Source organism: Tursiops truncatus, chromosome 17 (genome assembly GCF_011762595.2).
Source record: "Tursiops truncatus isolate mTurTru1 chromosome 17, mTurTru1.mat.Y, whole genome shotgun sequence".
Taxonomy (NCBI): Eukaryota; Metazoa; Chordata; class Mammalia; order Artiodactyla; family Delphinidae; genus Tursiops; species Tursiops truncatus.
In genome coordinates, this window is record NC_047050.1 from 39717098 (window position 1) to 39735389 (window position 18292).

General features: G+C 44.1%; 1 protein-coding gene across 5 annotated transcripts in view; it reads left to right on the forward strand.

The window, feature by feature from the left end:
* Nucleotides 1-170: 170 nt before the first annotated feature.
* Nucleotides 171-18292, forward strand: part of PTDSS1 (phosphatidylserine synthase 1) — a 67991-nt gene continuing 49869 nt past the window's right edge. The window contains exons 1-3 of one of the 5 annotated variants that reach the window (XM_073794604.1): nt 336-469; nt 10407-10541; nt 12008-12099. Coding sequence is in view for 3 of the 5 variants with exons in the window: in XM_073794602.1 (XP_073650703.1) it covers nt 291-469; nt 12008-12099 (271 nt within the window). In the remaining 2 variants the exon portion in view is untranslated. Of the gene's footprint in view, nt 470-10406; nt 10542-12007; nt 12100-18292 lie in introns of all 5 variants that reach the window. The other 4 variants (XM_073794602.1, XM_073794603.1, XM_019925101.3 and 1 more) reach the window with 4 other exon arrangements.

The window sequence follows — 18292 nt, forward strand, 5'->3', positions numbered from 1 at the left end:
CTCCCTCCAGACTCTTCCACTTAGAATCTAAAGCCACCGCGAGTCCCTAGAGATGCCCGTCCCCCAACGCCAGCCGGGGCCGGGCGAGCGGCGTCCCCCGCCCGAGGCTGCGTTGGCGGCGCCGCGACCCCGCCCTCCCGCGCCTGTCCTTCCCTCTGCTCAGTTCCTTTGCTTCTCGCCAGACCCGGCCCCGGCGTCCAGCAGCCTTCTCGCTGCGGCTCGTCACCTCCGGGGTCCCAGCCTCCACAGGCCGGGGCCGCCGCCGCCGCCGCAGGACGGGGAGGCGGGCCATGGCGTCCTGCGTGGGGAGCCGGACCCTGAGCAAAGATGATGTGAACTACAAGATGCATTTCCGGATGATCAACGAGCAGCAAGTGGAGGACATCACCATCGACTTCTTCTACCGGCCGCACACCATCACTCTGCTCAGCTTCACCATCGTCAGCCTCATGTACTTTGCCTTCACCAGGTGAGGCGGGCCGGGCTGCGCTGGGGCGCGCCTTTGGGCGAAGGGAAGGGGCGGATGGAGGCCGTGGCGGGGAGCATGGCCGGGTGAGGAAGTGGGCTGATTGCTCCACGCACACGCTTTTCCACCGGCGGGTATGTCACCTAGCGCACCCAGCTTCCTTCCCGACAGCTCCTCTGGACTGGCGTTCGTCCCTACCCTCCAACCCAGCCCCATCCCCACTCCCATCGCCACCGCCACCCCTCTCCATACCACCTTTCCCCATACAGCGCCTCGGGCCACATCAGGAACACTCGTGGGTCACCTAGCGCGATCTCCTCCCCCGCCCTTCTCCCGCGGCTCTCAGCGTCGCTCCCCACACACATCACGACACGGGCCCCCTCCTCTCCGGCCTCCGTCCCTGCCTAGCACACCGCATGAATCATCTGGTATGCACCACTTTCAGCCCATACCTCTTCACACTGAAAACACCCCTGCCTTCCACGCACCATACACAGGCCCAGGACACAACTCAGACCCCTTCCCGCGGAACTCCTCCAGTGTTCGGCACTACCCGCGTGCACAAAATGCACACGTGCGATGCACTCCAGTCTGTATGCATGGCACGCAAATCATCTCGCGTAACCCTTCCCCCAGCCTCAAACACCACTGTCTATACCACAACAGAAACTGCGGCGTGGACACACACATCACAGCGGACATTCCAGCACTGCCACACAGACACGAACCCACCACACATCACACAGCGCACGCTCTGTTCTGTTCATCATCTAACATACATGCTGAAATGAGACATTGTCAGGCCATTGTAGCAGTGCCTGGTGCATCATAAATGCTATGGAAAGTATTAAATAAAACGCACAAACCTCACACACTGTAGCAGAACTCTCATATCCCCCTGAAAACACACACACACACACACACACACACACACACACTCAAAGCACTTCTAATATATACCTGTGCATAGGAGTTAACCCTGCCCAACTTTTGTCAGCCCAGAGCTTATAACTCTACCTCACTGAACATGTGGCCCTTCAACCCCAAGCCAGGGAACTGATTCATGCCTAAATGACAGGCACACCTTGGGTCCTACTTATAAGGATTTATGTTTTCTGAATGAACCTCTTTAAAGAGAGAAAAGGTGTGCCTCTACCACGCTTAAAAGACCAACCCAGAGAACTGGAGTTTGGGAGCCACACTGTTGGTCTCAAGACTATTCGCGTGACCTTGGTTAAGTTATTTAACCTTTCTCTGAGACTCAGGATCCACTTCTAAAATGGGGATAAAATATGTACTTACTGCATATGGAGTTATAAGGATTAAATGAATATGTGTGAATGCACTTAGCGGAGTACTTGGCACATGTTGAATAATTAATGTCAGTTACTTCTCTCCTAGTATATTTATCCAACAATCAATGCTTCTCAGCCCAGATCCGCAGAAACTGCTCAGGGTTATATTCAGTGGCCACAAGCATTGAGGGAACTTCTGGTATTTAGTGGGTGGGGGTTATAAATGTTTATAACGCAAGGGACAGCATCGTACGACAAAGAGTTGTCCCTTACAGGCACACATAGGCACATACACACAAGTGCCAATGGTGTCTCCCTTGAGAATCAATGCACTTTTTCAGATTTTCATAAAACTAATAATGTCCTCCTACATCACACTTGTTCCTTATCTCCACAACGCATTTGACTCTTAATTCTTATTTTGTCAGTGTTGATCTATTTGCATGACTCTATCTAAAGCCATAAAGCATATAAACAATTACTCTTAATAATTGAGGGAAACAGCTACTATTATTGTAAAATATTCTGCTAACGCTCTGTAGCGGGGTAAGACCAGATCTTTCCACAGTATCCAACCAAGAACATATTTCTAGCTTTGGAGAGAAATCAGTCTTGTCCCTATTTATGGTTGCCCTCAAATACTTATCATGTCATCTGATTTTACCAGCTAGTGGCTGTGTGGCCGCTTAGTTTTGCTAAGCCTCAGTTTCCTTATCTGTGTGTAAAGTGAAAATATCTAGTAATACCCGATAGGATTTTGTTATAAGGGCTCAATTCATTTTTTTAGATAATCTGTATTTAGCTCAATGCATGACAAATAGTAGGTGCTCAGTAAACCTTAGCTATTGTTATTATTACATCATTTCATTGTATGCTAATGCCTTCTAAATTATGTTTGTCATTGAGTGAGAGTGTGGTGTGCTCTATAATTAAGAAAAAGGATAAAGACTTTGGGAAAATGGACAGTGCTTTGCGTGGATAACATGCATCCCTGTTTCATATTAACTTCAGTTTCACTTCATCTCGTGTGGGTTGGCAAGAGATGGAATTAGTGCAGGAGTTTCTTTGGAACTTAGAAAAGTAACTATGGTATTTTATTTTAAATAACGAGAAGCAAGAATGAGCAGTTTGTTTCAAACTTTTATCTTTAATATTATTCTAGGCCCTTTCAGAACAGATCTCTCTTCCTCTTTTCTAATACAGAAAGTCACATTCTTCTGGAATTTCCCTTTTACAGCATATTCTGCCAAAGCATTCAATAAATTACAGCAGTGAAACTATAAGAAATGAATATGAATTTTAACAGCTTGTCAAACATAATAGAAAAAGCATAATCTGAACCTCAGGCTATGGCCTTTTCCAAAAATGATAATAATTTTACTTCTTCCACTAATTTCAGAGACAGAAGTCACATATTAAAGAACTACTTAATAACAAGTTTCATGTTATAGAAAATCATAAGCACCATTAGTACAATTAGCACTTACTATGTCTTACTCATTTTTTGTAATGATTTGTGACCCTTTAAACTGAGACATTACAGTGATAGCTCTGTCTTCTTCCATAAAGACTGAAAGTAATTACTTCTTAAAGTTTGTTTTTCAAAGACTAGTAGTTGAAGAGAGTCAGCGATAGAGTACTTTTGGGGTGTCAGGTTGCCCGTATGTGTGAAACAGTACCTGGGTCATGTCACATGCTGCAGAGACACAGCAAGCATTTAGGATTGGCAAGGATTAGTTGCCTCTCACAGAAGTCTGAGACAAGTTTGGACTTATCAAGCAGTTCTTTTGTTAAATAACAACTAGGCCAACTCACTGTTAAATCATAGCGTTTAAACCGACAGTCCCCATCACTAACAATAAAGCCAGATGTTATCGAATCATTCCCCCTAAGATTGGAAAAGCTCACTTTGCCACATTTTCAGGTAAGTATTTTTAGAAGTTAAATGCTTCGGCCTATGCCTTATAAGTTTGCTCAGCCGAAGTAGGGCAAGGAGAGCCTTTCTCTTACGCTCAGAGTGCCTCCTATTTACGCTGCTTTCGTAGGTTGGTAAGCTTGGAAATGTTGAATGGCCTTACTTTCAAACACTCAGGCTTTAGATTTGAAAACACCAAAATTTACGAGATCACATTCGTTGCAGCTCACTGTCTCCTTCAGAGGCACCTGGCAGTAAAACAGTGGCGTCAGTCTCTCCAGTGACACTTGTCCAGCAAAAGTCATCACCTACCCAGAAGAGATTGCCTTCCTGCAGCTTCCGGCACCTAAGGGATCATCTGCTTACCTATGGTTTCTCCTTGATATGGGACTGAGGAAGCGGATGAGGGCAGGGAAATGGACAGACTTTGGATTGATTGATTTTTATTTGTTTGTGCTACTGCTTTTTTACTTCATTTCCTTCAGTGGCTTTGGAGCTCCAGCTCTTCATCTTATCACGGAGCCATAGTTCCACCTTCTGTGTGTCTTCCCTCCTGGATGGCTGCCAGCCTTCCTGTTCTTTCCCTCTAGACCATATCAATTCCCATTAGAAAATAACTCCTGACCCTGCTGATTCAGCTGTCTTGAGCCTGTTTCCTTTATGTACATCATGTTCTTTCTCTCCCAATAACAGAAGGCCTGGCTGTCCTTGTTCCAGGACACCAGCAATGTTAAGTGATTCTCCACTTCGGCTGTGTACTGGGGCTACACCAGCCTTGGAGGTGAAGCAGCGCTGTGTTAGGTGTTGCCATCTAAAGAGGTTCCAGTTAGCAGCCATCATAACATTTGTCTTCCTCACTTCCTATTTGAATCATATTTTTTATTGGATTTAAATAAGCGCCTTTTAGGGACTTCCCAGGCAGTCCAGTGGTTAAGACTCCACGCTTCCACCGCAGGGGGCGCGGGTTCGATCCCTGGCCGGAGAATTAAGATCCCGCATGCCCCGTGGTGTGGCCATAAATAAATAAGCCCCTTTTAATTATCCTCTCTTATCCTTATTTCTGGTGTTTTATGTCCTTAATAAGATTATACGTTTATTGAAGGAGAAAATGTGTCATATTTCTTTGGGGTCTTCTGTAGTAAATAAGCATCTGAGTGACTCAAACATTTATTTGGTTTAGATGATGCTTACCTCAGAGAATTTACATGCCTAGTATTGCTGCCCAGTGTTTAGCATTTTAGGTATAATTCTATTACCAAGTGTAATATAGTTTATCTTGTGATATAATCCCTCTAGCCCCAGATTTCTATAGGGGAGTTATCAGCGTTTTAGTCTCAATAAATCTGGAAGCCAGGGACTCGTCCAGGCAGCTAGGACTGCTTTCCTGAGGCCTAGGTCCTGGCATCACATTTAATTTAGTTCAACAGTCCGCACTCCACCCAGCCCAGGTCTCCGCCATTCTGGAGTTCATCTAGTTTATCTTCACCAGGTCCAGTTGGGCCTTAGTAGCTTTCAGAGCTGTCCTCCTCTGCCCATGCCCAGGCTTTGGCTCAGCAAACCCTCTGCTCTCTGGGATGGACACTCCCAGGCCTTGACTCCATTTGCCTCCAGTCCATCCTCCACACCGCTTTCCTCATGACCTTCTGAAATCGAGATTGTGATCTCATCCGTCCCTTGCTTACACTCTTTCCCTGGATCCCCATCACCTATAGCACGTTGCTGGACCCTAATGCCAGGATGGTACCTCTCTCTGACTGGAGAGCACCTCCTGCCTACCCGTGAGCCCATGGCATTCCTGGCAACGCACCTGGATGGTCCCCCTCCAGACACCTTTCTGGATTGTTCCAGGAAGCTCAGAGGCAGAAATGTTTATATACTTCTAAACATTTTTTTTTATTATTGTATCTCTCCTGTTTTAGTATTTGTTTCTGTATCAATTTCTTGAGGCCAGATATCTCAATCATCACAGAATACACACCCAGTAAATGCTAAATGAATCAAATATTAAAAAATCATTTATACAATATGAACTTTCAAAAACTATCACTCTTCTCTTTTAGTTGATATGTCAGCTATAATTCTTAAAAAGAATCCTAACTTTTTATAAAATGAAACGAATGTAGTCTTCAAAGATAATACCAAAGCTAGTTAACATCCATCCGCCTTGTAACCCAGGACTGAGTTTTCCATTGGGAGAGAGGATCCTTCACAGTGACTAGCCTCATAAACACGAGCCTACCGGTTGTGTCTCAGTTTCAAGGATTGCTATTAAAGAGATGGAAAGGAGAAGATAGGAGGGGGAGAGGGGACAATCACCTTTGCAGCCTTAGGAGTCAGGATAGCGTTCTTACCTTCCTGGCCCCAGGGAGACAGCCTTGTCTAAAAATTGTCTGTGAGTGAATGGAGTTTGTTTTCCCGGTCTCCTTGCCCACTGCCTGTAGCCTGTTGTTCAAGTTTAAGAATCTGAGTCCCAAACTCTTTGAGTTCAAACCTTGGTTAAAAAAACTCAGGGCTTTCCTTATACTTGTCCTGCTGTTAGGGTTCTCTCCTGGGTAGTTACCTATACTCAAACAGGGGTGACAGAAGGAGTTGAGATGTTTGAGTACCTGATTGGTCAGCACTGGGGCAGGAAGGTGCAGTGGAGCCTGTGGACCCAGGCCGTGACTCCCCCCACGTTACCTGGGTCTCGGGCCCGCTCAGCCCCGGCCTTTTGCTCTTTCTGGCACCCACCACGTTGAGAAGGCCTGCTCCGTGCCAAGCGTTGTGCTGGGCACTGGAGGTACAGTGGGTGAATGAGATGGGGCCTGAAATTACAATTTTATTCTAATCCATTCAGTATTTTCACTGAGTATGGTCAGGGCTACCCCAGCGTGCTTCTGGAGCTCCTCGTAAATTTAGCAGAACTTCGGGGAAAAGGACTCTGCCTCCCTAAGCTTGTCGTTATCATACCGGTAAGGGTAGCAGTCTTGACCTAGAGCCAGCATTCCAGAAGCCCTGGCACCTGCTTCACTCTGCCTCTATTTGTTGTAACTGTGGGCAAGACAAAGCAAGAGCTTTATTTTCTTCATCCTTCAAGTGGAGATAATACTCCCCCACAGAACTGTGGAGCAGTTCAATCAAATACCAGCTGGGAAAGGCCTTTGGAAAGTTCAGAGCCCCAGAGACCGAGGCGCTTGTTATTAGAGCCTCAGAGGACCTAGGAAAGAGGTCAGGGCACTGCCACGGCATCACAGTTGAAGTCCTTTTCTTTTTTGTTGCTGTAAAGTAAAATGTCTTATTTGAGCAAGAATCCTGAGGCCAGGAAAAGTCAAGATGGGGGACTGGCAGCCCTGACTGCAGGTTCTGAGCTCCCCTGGGAAGTGAGAACTACATTGTCCCCTCAGAGCCTGAGGAGATGGTAACAGCCCCACGAACAGGGGCCAGTCTTGTGTGAACGATCGAGGTGGTTTTCTGGGTTTGGGGGTGTCTTATCAGGTTGATCAGAGACAGTGCCAGCGAACTGAAAACTTTTCTCTCAGGCCAAAGCTATACTAAGATAATAATTTGATTTTTATGTCTTATTGTGCTTTTCATCATGATTCTCTCAAGAATCAGGACCAAGTTTGTTCATCTTTGTCCCCAACGATAGGTGTCAGCTAGCTGAGGGAATGGGTGGACAGACATTGTAAACTAATAACTGACAGGCCCTCTGTGCCAGGCACTGTTCTAAGTCCATCGCACGTGTTGAATTATTTTATCCTCACAACAACCCTGTGAGGTAGAACTGTTATTACCCTTTGATATACTGAGGAGGAAACCAAGGCACAGAGAGGTTGAGTAATCTGCCCAAGGTCACACAGGCTGTGTGAAGTCAGAATTCTGGTCCACGCCGTCTGGCCACAAGCCTGTCTTCCTTGTCACTGCACCAAACAGCCTCCTAAAGGGGGAAAAACTTAGACTTTGGAGTCAGTAAAATGCAGATTATGATCATTTCCCCCCTTTGAGGATGTTAGGAAGATTAAGAGAGCTAACATGCAAAGCAGCTAACTAGCTTTCTGAGTGCAGCACAGATCTAGTGGATGTCCAGAGATAAACCCTTCTTGTCCTCTAATTGAGGGTCTCTGGAGTCAGTAGTGTGGTCTTTGGGGCCTTTGCAGCCAAGTTGCTTTTCATGGTTAACTACGGAAAATGTCTGTGTCCCTCGGCATATGGTTAAGTCTCCGGATTACTGGGAGCTGAGAGAGAAGAGGCCACACCAGAGCTTACGGAACGGCCCTGTGTGGTCAGCTTGTCAGGAGGCCGGTGGCGTGGGCAGCCTCCTCAGTCATGCATTCCGTTCTTTCTGCGCGCCCACCTCTTGCAGGGACTGTGCTGGATGCCGAGGGTACAGCCTCTCTACTCTCAGGAAAGCCAGAGGGTGTATGTGGGGCTGCTAGTCTGATAGGACTCAAGATTTCTTCTTTAGCTCACCTGCCTAGCCTTCAATCTTTGATCACAGGAGTTTGATCTTCCTATACTGTATATTTTCAGTTTTGCCAAAGATCTTGCCATCCATCTTTGATACTTTTTGTTTTTCTAATTAGGCAAATATAAAACGGCCAACTTTTCAGACTCGCTGCTGTTTTATTCAGGTTTAATTGGCCTTTTTTTTTTACTTCTGAAACTAGGCCATTCTTTTGATCCTGTCTTTCTAATAAAATGGCTCAAAATTTACAAAATTGCAGTTTCATTGTTTTATCACTGATCTCAAGTTCTTACAAATTTAATGTTGATGTATAATTGACTTATTTGAAATGTAACATACCTACATTGCTTAAAATCCAAGGTACCCCAAAGGGTATGTAGTGAAAAGTCTCGCCCCACTCTTCTTTTATCCTCTTTGGAGAAAACCAGTGTCACCATACCTTGGATGGATTTCCAGAGACATGCTATGCAGCCATGAGCAGAAGTTACAAGTTATATATACATATACACGCTCTCTTTTTTGCATAGAAAGTTGCTTACTATAGTCACTGTTCTGCAAATTGCTTTGTTTACTTCATGATCTCTTAATTTATTCTGTATCAGTTAATTAATTAAAAGCTTCATCCTTTTTACAGCTGCCTAGTATTCCATTTTGAGACGGAACCATAATTTACTTAATCAGTCCCTTTTCAGTAGACATTTAGTTGTTTCCAAGTTTTGCTAATACATATAATGCCACAGTGAACAACCTTGTACATATGTCGTTTTTGCATAAATGAAGGTATATCTGTGAGATACATTGTCATACATGGAATTGCTGGGTCACAGGGTGTATGCATTTGTAAATTAATAATGTTGCCAAATGGCGCTCCATAAAGGTGGTATGTGAGAATGCCTGTTTATCTATTTCTGCATAGCCTCACCAGCTCAGTCATTAAATTTTTACCTTTGTCCATAAGGTAGATAAAAATGGTCTCTTTGTGTTGTTTCCATTTCCCCATCTCTTACCATGAACAAGGTTGAGCATCTTTTTTTTTTCACTTGCCTGAGAGCCAGTGGATTTTTCTGCTCTGTGAACTGTCCCTTCATATCTTTTGTCCATTTTTCTATTTGCTTTTCTTTGTCCATTTGTTCTTTCTGTTAATTGATTTGGGGGGAGAGCTTTGTAATTAGGGGAATTAACCCTTTGCCTTCATATGAGTTGCAGATATTTTTTCCAAGTTTATGATTTTGTTACGGATTTCTTTGCCTTGCAGATTTGTCAGCCTTCTCCTTTATGACTTCGGAGGTTTGTATCGTACTTTCGAAAGGCCTTCCCCACTCTGAGATTGTTGTGTTTCGTTTGGGGGTTTGGGGTTTTTTTTTTTAATCCTCCCATCATTTCTTCTAGAATTTTGTTTTGGTTTTACTTTTAGTTTCTTGAATCATCCAGAACATATTTTGGTATAAGTTGTGAGTTATGGACTCCATCTTCTTTTCCTAGGCCACGTTTATTCATTTTAGCCTTGCTTTTATTTTGTAACTTACAAATTGCACGCCCTGTGAAACTCTCTTACGCCATCCCTGGGCATCTACCATGAGTCAGGTTGATTTAGGATGACAGATAAGTTTTCATGAGGCAGTTTGGCAAAGAGGAAAGATCATCATCTTCAGAGTCTAGCAGGCCTGGTTTTGAACGCTGGCTCTGTAACTTCTTACCTCCACAATCTTGGGCAAGTTACTAAACCTATCTGAGCCTTTGTTACCTCAGATGGTTGATAATAGCCCAGTGGGTTGTGACAATTAGAGATAATGTCTAGAAACTGCCTGTTCAGTGCCTGGCACACAGTAGACACTTGATAAACAGGAGCTATTATCGTTGCTGTCATTATTAGCAATATCAGGAGTGTGATTTGGTCTGAATGAGGACATTGTGTCCCTACCCTCACTGTGTGCAGCCATCCTTCAGTAAAAGTTGGTGTTCCTGGAAGTTGGATATGGGGCTTCTCTGCATAAGCCAGAGAGCATGGCAAGTGCCCTGGTAATGGTCGGGCTGGCATTTTTAGGTTGTGCTCATGACCTCTGGGCAGGTGTTTAATTATTAGTATGTCCATTAAAATAAGATTGTACTTTTTAAGGCACTTCCTCCCTGCAGAAGGAAGTCTGTCTGATTCTGTAGTTTGGTTTTGTAATCAGATCTCTGAAGTTAACAGCCAAGCATTCTTTGTCCAGCATTGTCCAGTTTAGGGTTACTTGGCCATAGGATGATCTAGGAAACGTTTAAGATCTGTATGATCTCTTATTTCAGAACCTTACGTTCAATCCTGTCATAAGTCTGGAAATCATTTCATTGGGTGCAGAAACTGAGCAGCCTAAACAGAAGTTGGCATCTAAGTTAACTTCTGCTTTTAAACCAACACCCCAGGACCCAGTCCTTAACTAGGTAATTCATTATTGTTTCATTCCATACCTTTTCATGTATGTATTCTGACGCTCTAGAACTTCTTTCTACGTGAAATCGGTTTTCTTCTAAGATTTTTTTTTGACCTGTCTCTTTTCCTTTAGTAATATTTAATCTTAATTTAATATTTGTCTTTTGAAAACTCTTTCACTACAGTCCTTCTCTAGATAAACCCAGCTTCTTTTATAATTTTAAGATTTATTGCTACCAGTCTCATCATCTCTAAACTATCTCCTTCCAGTCTGTTTCATCTCATATCTTCTGTCTACTCATCCTGCGTCTTTCGAAACTGAAACACTGAACTTCCCTCTCCCAAGCTTCTCAATAGTTATCAGTACTTCAGAAAATTTTACTGTCATGTATTTCTGTTTTCCCACTTTTGTTTGCTTCTCTGAGCCCCAGATATGTTACTAGAATCTTCTTTTTTGTTGCAAACTGTCAAAACCTAAATTCTTCACCATCAATGTTAAGAAAATTTCCATTTGGGAAATTTTACTTCATTTTAAAACAGTAAATTTTCTTCCATAATCAATAATCAGTCCAGAAATATATTGAGGGCCTATTAATGAATAATTCCCTGCCATTAGGAGTTTACTTTCTACAGAGGAGATAGACAACATATAAACCAACAAATGTAATCATTTCAGTTGCTGGGGTTATACAGGAGTTAAACACAGTAATACATTAGAAATGACCAGGCAGGAGAGCGGGGAAGCTTATCTCCTATTTACAGTTCTTTTGCTTCTGCTCTGAGTTTAAATCTTGTATTTTGTTTTCTCTTAATTTTTCTTTCTTTTTTTAATTAATTTTTATTGGAGTATAGTTGCTTTACAATGTTGTGTTAGTTTCTTGCCGTACAGCAAAGTGAACCAGTCATATTCATACTCTCTTAATTTTTCTTTTAACATTTTTTACTGGTGCTTTCTGATTATGTTACGCTGCCCCATTTTTATTCATCCCTTAGATAGCCAACTGCCCATATTTGACAAGTGACTGCATAATCTCATTGCATTATACCCTTATTCCTTATAATCTTATGCTTCCTTTCTGATTCCTGAACAATTTTTCTGCCACAGTCTCTGTAGTAAAGGTCATCTTTAGTTAGTCTTAAAACCAAAAGGTATTTCTCCAAAATAAACCTTACCTTTTGACATCCTGGGTATTTTTAATTTTTTTTTTAAAGAACTGTGATTCTCAAATGCTTGTCTGAGCAGAATGTGTGTTGGGGTGTGAGGTTGCCAATTGCCTTCCTCACCAGAACTGGACTTGACTATGACACTGTGTTATTTTAGGAAATGATAGTGAATAGTAGATAGTGTGTGTAATGACTTAGCTCAGCAAAATAAAGTTAGCAATCCCCCAGTTTTTAGAACATGGAACTCTTACTCCTTCTAGGCTGGCTATTTAGATCCAAAAATGAATACTCAATGTTCCTTTTCTATTTTCAGGGATGACTCTGTCCCAGAAGACAACATCTGGAGGGGTATCCTCTCCGTAATTTTCTTCTTTCTTATCATCAGTGTACTAGCTTTCCCCAATGGTAAGTGATGTAACGCTTTATCGCATTTCTCCTGTGCATTGTGCCCTTGTTGGTATTTTTGAGATGCATGTCATCTGGAAGATGAAACTGGAGGGTAGAATAAAAAAAGACTCTTGAGTGTTGTATGGTGGTGAAGGGCACAGGCTCTGGAGACAGACTGCCCTTTCTGCCACTTCCTAGCTCTGTCCCTCTTTAAGCCATTTCTCTCTGAAATGGAGAGAAGTACAGTTGTAAGGGTTAACTGAATTAAAACAAGTAAAATACTCTGAACAGTGACTGACAAATTGTAAGCTCTCAATGAATGTCAACTATTGTTCTTGTTGCTGTGTTTGTTATTATCAGCTGAGTCATAAAATACTTAATTACTGTTCAGTTACTCCTTTTTTGCTAAGGACAGAGTCAGTGCTCTAAAGAGTATTACTTAAATAATTGTTGTCTTAACTGTAAACTTCGTTGGGATAAGAATTTTCATTATCAGGTTAAAAACAATTATTACTGTGAAATTTTCCCCCATCATGATTATAGAGTGAGGCAAAAGCCTTGGTTTAAAAACTAATTTGGTATCTTGCCATACTTGAGATTCATACCTTTCCTCTGAATTGTCCCTTACGAGTTGCTTTATTTTTTCTTATTCCCCTTTAGTACTTTCTCCCTGGAATATTCTCTATTTATTCTCTGTGAGTGATTTCTAAACGCTCACTTTTTATATCCTGTTTCTTTTATTTTTTTAAGTTTTTTTTGTTGTTGTTGTTTGTTTTTTTGATGTAGACCATTTTATAAAGTCTTTATTGAATTTTTTACAATATCGCTTCTTTCTGTCTTATGTTTTGGTTTTTTGGCTGTGAGGCATGCTCCCCAACCAGGGATCGAACCCACACTCCCTGCATTGGAAGGCGAAGTCTTAACCACTGGACCACCAGGGAAGTCCCTCCTGTTTCTTTTACACTTAGGATATTTTGTAACTGTTTCAGTCTTTTTTTATGAGTTATGCTCCTTGGGCCCTGCTCAGGTTTTAAATATGATGATTTAAGATGTGCTTCTTCTCCATCCTCCCATCATAGAATATAATGTGTAATATTAGGAGCTCATTGTGAACGTTACTGATTGTTGTCTGAAGCTGTACTGTGGTGATAGGATTCTAATAACAATTCCGGTGTGTGTGGCGGTGGGTTGGTGTCCCTGCACCAACAAGCAAGTTGAACACCAATTTGGTGTCCTACAGTGCTACTCTATTCTGACACTGTCTACCTGGAGATAGCATCAGATTCCACAGGTTAAGTCCCACAAGGCTGCTGCTGCCCCCGCTGCAGATGCCAATCACAAGTGCAGGGTGTCACCTGTGCTTCTGACCGACCGGCTATAAATCCTCCTTGGGTTTGATTAATTTGTTAGAACAGCTCACAGGACTCAGGAAACCAGTTTGCTCACTAGATGACTGAGAATATTAATCAAAAGCCAGATGAAGAGATGCGTAGGGTAAAGTCTGTGGGAAGGGGCGAGCAGCGTCCATGCCCTCTCCGGGCGCGTCACTCTCCCCAAATCTCCACGCCCTCACCAACCCAGAAGCTTTCTAAACCCTATCCTTTTAGTTTCCTATGGAAGTTTCATTACGTTGGTATGATTGATTAAATCTTTGGCCATTGATTCAACCGCCAGCCCCCCCCCCACCCCGCTCCCCAGAGATCAGGGGGTGTGGGACTGAGGCTTCCTACCCTCTAATCCCATTGTTGGCTTCATTGACCCCCATCCTGAGCGGCTTCCCAAAAGTCACCTCATTAACATAACAAGAGACGCTTCTCACTGTCATCCCTTAGGAACTTCCAAGGAGTTTAGGATTCTGTTCCAGAAAGGGAACAAAGACCAAATACTTACTTCTTATAAATCACAGTATCACACACGGCAAGTCCTTTAGGCCTTCCAAAATGTTGGCAGTGGAATTTCGTTCTGTATTTTTGTGGGTTCTGCTGGTAGCATAATAATCCAACCAGTAAAACCATGATTCTGAACCCTTCAGGGAATGGATTGTTCTAGATAGCCAGGTTATTTGGCCGCTGAATTTAGCTCTCTAACCACCCAAGCTTTTAGATTCAATTTTACCTTTATTTTTGTTATTGTTATTTTTTTTTTTTTTTAGTGAAAACGTTTCAAGATATGAAAACCTCTGTCTTAGCATAGGCCTCTATAATAGAATACCGTAGACGGAGCGGCTTAAAACAGCAGAAGATTCATCCTGTGGCAGAATTCTTCCCCAGCTGTGAACCTGTGAAATCAAGCAAGTTCTGTGCTTACAGAATACAGTAGTGGGCCAGGCACAGAGTAGTCATTCCCATTCCCAAAGGAAGACACAGGAAAGGAGGAAGGGGTGACAAGCCCCAGGCAAGTCCAAAACGTAGGAAGGCAAACCCTAGGATATCTCTCAAGGCTGGAGAATAATCCTCTTCGGCTTGATGCTCTGCCTTCCAGACCCACTGGAGCAGTAGTCTGCCTCCACAGCTTTCCCAGTGGGGGTCGAATCCCCAGCGCTCCGGTCCCCTGGCCCAACAGAGCCGGCTGTTGGTCCTGCCCTTTGAAACCAAGGTGGAGGCAGTCCTCCTCCCCTCCCCCCATGTGGAATGACAGCTGTGGTGGAAATGACAGCCCAGATGACCTCGGAGCCACCTTGGAGTCCTTCTTCCTATGTCTTAAAGGATAGCAAATGTTCACAGGTAGCTCTATGGTTTGGCCCTGTAGGGTCCAGGAGGTCCAACAGTCTTCAGCTTCAGGGTTAGAATTTCAACATATGACTTTGGGGTGGGATGCAGACCTTCAGTGCCCAGCACCTGCATACCTTATGCAGGTATGACCAACACAGTTTGGCCTTTCCGCAATGATGAAAGTTCTGATAATGCAGAGTGATTGGAGTATGAAGATAAAATATTCAAAATATAGACAGGTCATGGAATGAAGGGGGATTGGTCGCTATGGCATTCTCTTTCTAGGAAAAGTCCCCAGTGTTGAAAAGCTTTTCTAGCTATTTGCCAACTTTCTTTTTCCTACCACTTCCTTCACATAAACTCTCAGGATTTTAGGTTTAGGGAGAGCTTAGACCTTATGAAGCCCATCCTTTCTTTCAAGGGTGCTGTGCTATAGTGCAACTGAAGTGGCCACTTGGGGCATCAAGCCTCTTACACACACTGAAAATACCAGAGGCTGTGGGTGGTCCCCCTGAGCTCTAGAACCTGGCCTTACAAAGATGGAGTAAGAATACAGCCCAGAAAAAGGAGATGGTGAGCTGCATCTCAGATTTGATACCGACACAAGGTCTATGGCCCCCAGAGTCCCCAGGGAAGGTGAGTAGGTGACAGTTCAGGTAGTGGTCACCATCACCCCCCTCAGCCTTCTACCTTCCGTATCCTGTGAAGTTCTGCTGCTTACTTCCCGGCCATCCCTTGATGCCATGAACATTATTGTTCTGTGCCCTCTATTCCTACTTCTCATCTTGTCTGTGCCCTACCATCCTTTTATAAATTTTTAGTTTTAAATCAGTCAATCACAACATAGTACGTGTGCAGGAAGCTGAACAATGCAAAGGTATGTGTGTTCTTCAAGCCTCCAGCTTTCCTTGACTGTGTGTTAACTGCTTCCCAGTTCTTCACAGCTTCAAAGGTTTCTTTTCTGCTTTTTGAAAAATTTAAACTTGCTATTTCTGAGAGCCGTTTTGGAAGTTTGAGGATTCTCAGAGATCAGTGTCTCCATAGCCGTGATTTTTTACAGATGATCCCTTCTGCGGAGCTTTGGCAGGAGCTGGGCTTTGGGGCTTCATTCGCAGCTGTTTTCCTTAAGGTTCCAAAAGCCCTGGAGGTTGGGGGATTAAATCTGTTGGACGTGGCATTTTGCGTGATTTCTGCTGATTTGTCCTCTTCTTCCTTCGTGAAGACATCTAATCTTCAATATCCACTTACCTGGCTGAGTCTCTCATGATGGGACTGGGCTTTTGTTTTCCTCGTGGAAAGATAAAAGTTGTTTGTTTCATGCTTCTCTTATCCTGGCTGCCCGGACTTTGTGATACACACAAAGCGGGGAGGACCCACAGGGCTCATGTAGTTCAGTCTGCTCCGTTTACGGCTCGGGAAGCTGAACCCAAGGCCGTCAGTCACCGCTGAGCTGCCACCCGGCCTCTGATGCCAGCCTGATGTTACGGCTCCGGCTCCCACACATTCCTGTACTCGGCGAAGTCCTGGCCTTTTCTCATGTGAGGCCCATCGTGAGGTGTTTCGCCTCTGTCTTCTACATGTTTCTATCTCCCTGTGCTGCTTCTTCTCTCTGTCAGTCTCTGGCTTCTCTTTTTCCCAGGAGCGCAGTCTTAGGGCCTGAGTTGGCCCGTGCCTAGTGTGCTTCGGACCTCACGCCCAGCGGCGGTGGTTGTGCCTTTGCTCCTCTGGAGCCCAAATGTCAGCCCGCGGATTGAGCTGAACCTTCCGCCACCAAAACCAAGGGCTCAGATTTAGAAAAGGACAAAGTCCATTCAGCATTCTGTGCAGGAAGGATAAGGACGTTAGGGAAGCAGCGCTTGGAGGGACTGTCTTGCAGCCACGTGTACAAAGCAAACAGTGTCAGCCTTGTTCTCCAAAGAGCCATTTGCTCACACTTTACATCAGATTAGTAAAACTGTAAGTTTTCCACATTAAAGAATGCTGTTATTGAATATTTTTTAAATTAGGGGTGGCCTTGGAGGGCGCCATAGATTTGATGGGGGAGCTGGCAGGCACTGGGAAAGGGTACTCCTGGGCATGTGGCTGCCCCCCGCAACTGGCATTCAGACTACAGCCTTTTCAGGAGCCATGATGCTTCACCGAGTGGAACGGACACGACTCTTCTTGTTCCAGTCTCATCACCTTCTCTTCCTCTCTCCCCACCCTTGGCACAGATTCTCAAATTAAGTAATGGAATGAATGGGAGCAATGGAGCCCAGCATTTGCCTTGTCCTTGAAAGGCAGTTTTGGGGAAGTGCCCGCAGTGGATGGCATTCCCAGAATGGCTCTGTTTTGGCAACTTCAAACGCATTTATCCTTGACCTAGTAAAGGCTGCCCTGAATGTTTAAGTATAGGCCTAAGTTTGGCTGTGTCCATATGTCTCGTATGTCTGTGAGTTTACGTATGCTCTCTGTGTACTAGAATTGATCAATTCCTACAGGAGGGGCCCTCTGGTTCTTTTTGTACAGAGTCTAGATAGCAAAGAAGGCCCTTGACTTTCTCTATGAGGTTTATAACAGGATGCTTTTGGCCACAAGTAATAGGAAACCCCTTTCAAAATGGCTTAAAGTATAAATAAAATGTTTGCTTTCTTACATTACAAGAAGTTCTGAGATAGAGTGGTTCAGGGTTGACTACTTCAGCAGCTCAGTGACACGTGAAGACCCAGGTTCTTTACCTGTTTCTGCTCCACCATCTTCAGCAAGATGCCTGTGCTTTGCTGCCCTCGTGGTCTTGGGACAGCTGCTGCACTGCTGAAATGTAGTCACAGACAGTGTCCAACAGAAGAGGAGGTCACGTCTTCCCATGCATCTTTTTAAGAGTGAAGAGGCCTTTTCTAGAAACCCCCCAGCACACTTGCCCTCACTCCTCTTTGATTAGGCTTAGGCCACATGCCTCTGCTCCAAGCAGACCTGAGGACAGGCGTTTACAGTGGCTGGAGGACATCAGAGGCACATTATAGATCTCTAGTAGATCTTCACTGACTGAAAGAATAAAAGAGAAACAGGATAACCTCCATTGGCTTAGAATTTACCCCTGAGTTACATGGGGGAGGAGTGGAGACTCAGAATTCCATTTGACAGTCAACAGAGTGAGTGGCGGGGTGAGGTCTAGAGTTCCTTCCTTCAGTCCTACAAACAGACATGGAGAGAGACCCTGAGGGGAGACCTTGGAGGGAGAGGGTCAGTTACCTACGCCCACTTCTTTCCTGCTGTCTTCTCTCCCATTCTCTCTCTTTTGGTTCCCTTGAAAAAAATATTTTAAGTGCCACGTCCACCTCCTTATAGCAACTGACACTCAAGTGTAAGTGTAATTTTAACTATGCCACTGTGTCATTGGAGTGTAATTACAATTGCATCACTCTGTCACTGGAGTGAAATTTAGAAACCTGTTGCATCTCCAGCTGGCTGTGAGATTTCTTTCAACAGGTGACTTCTGTGTGCTCTTCCAGCTCCTGAGG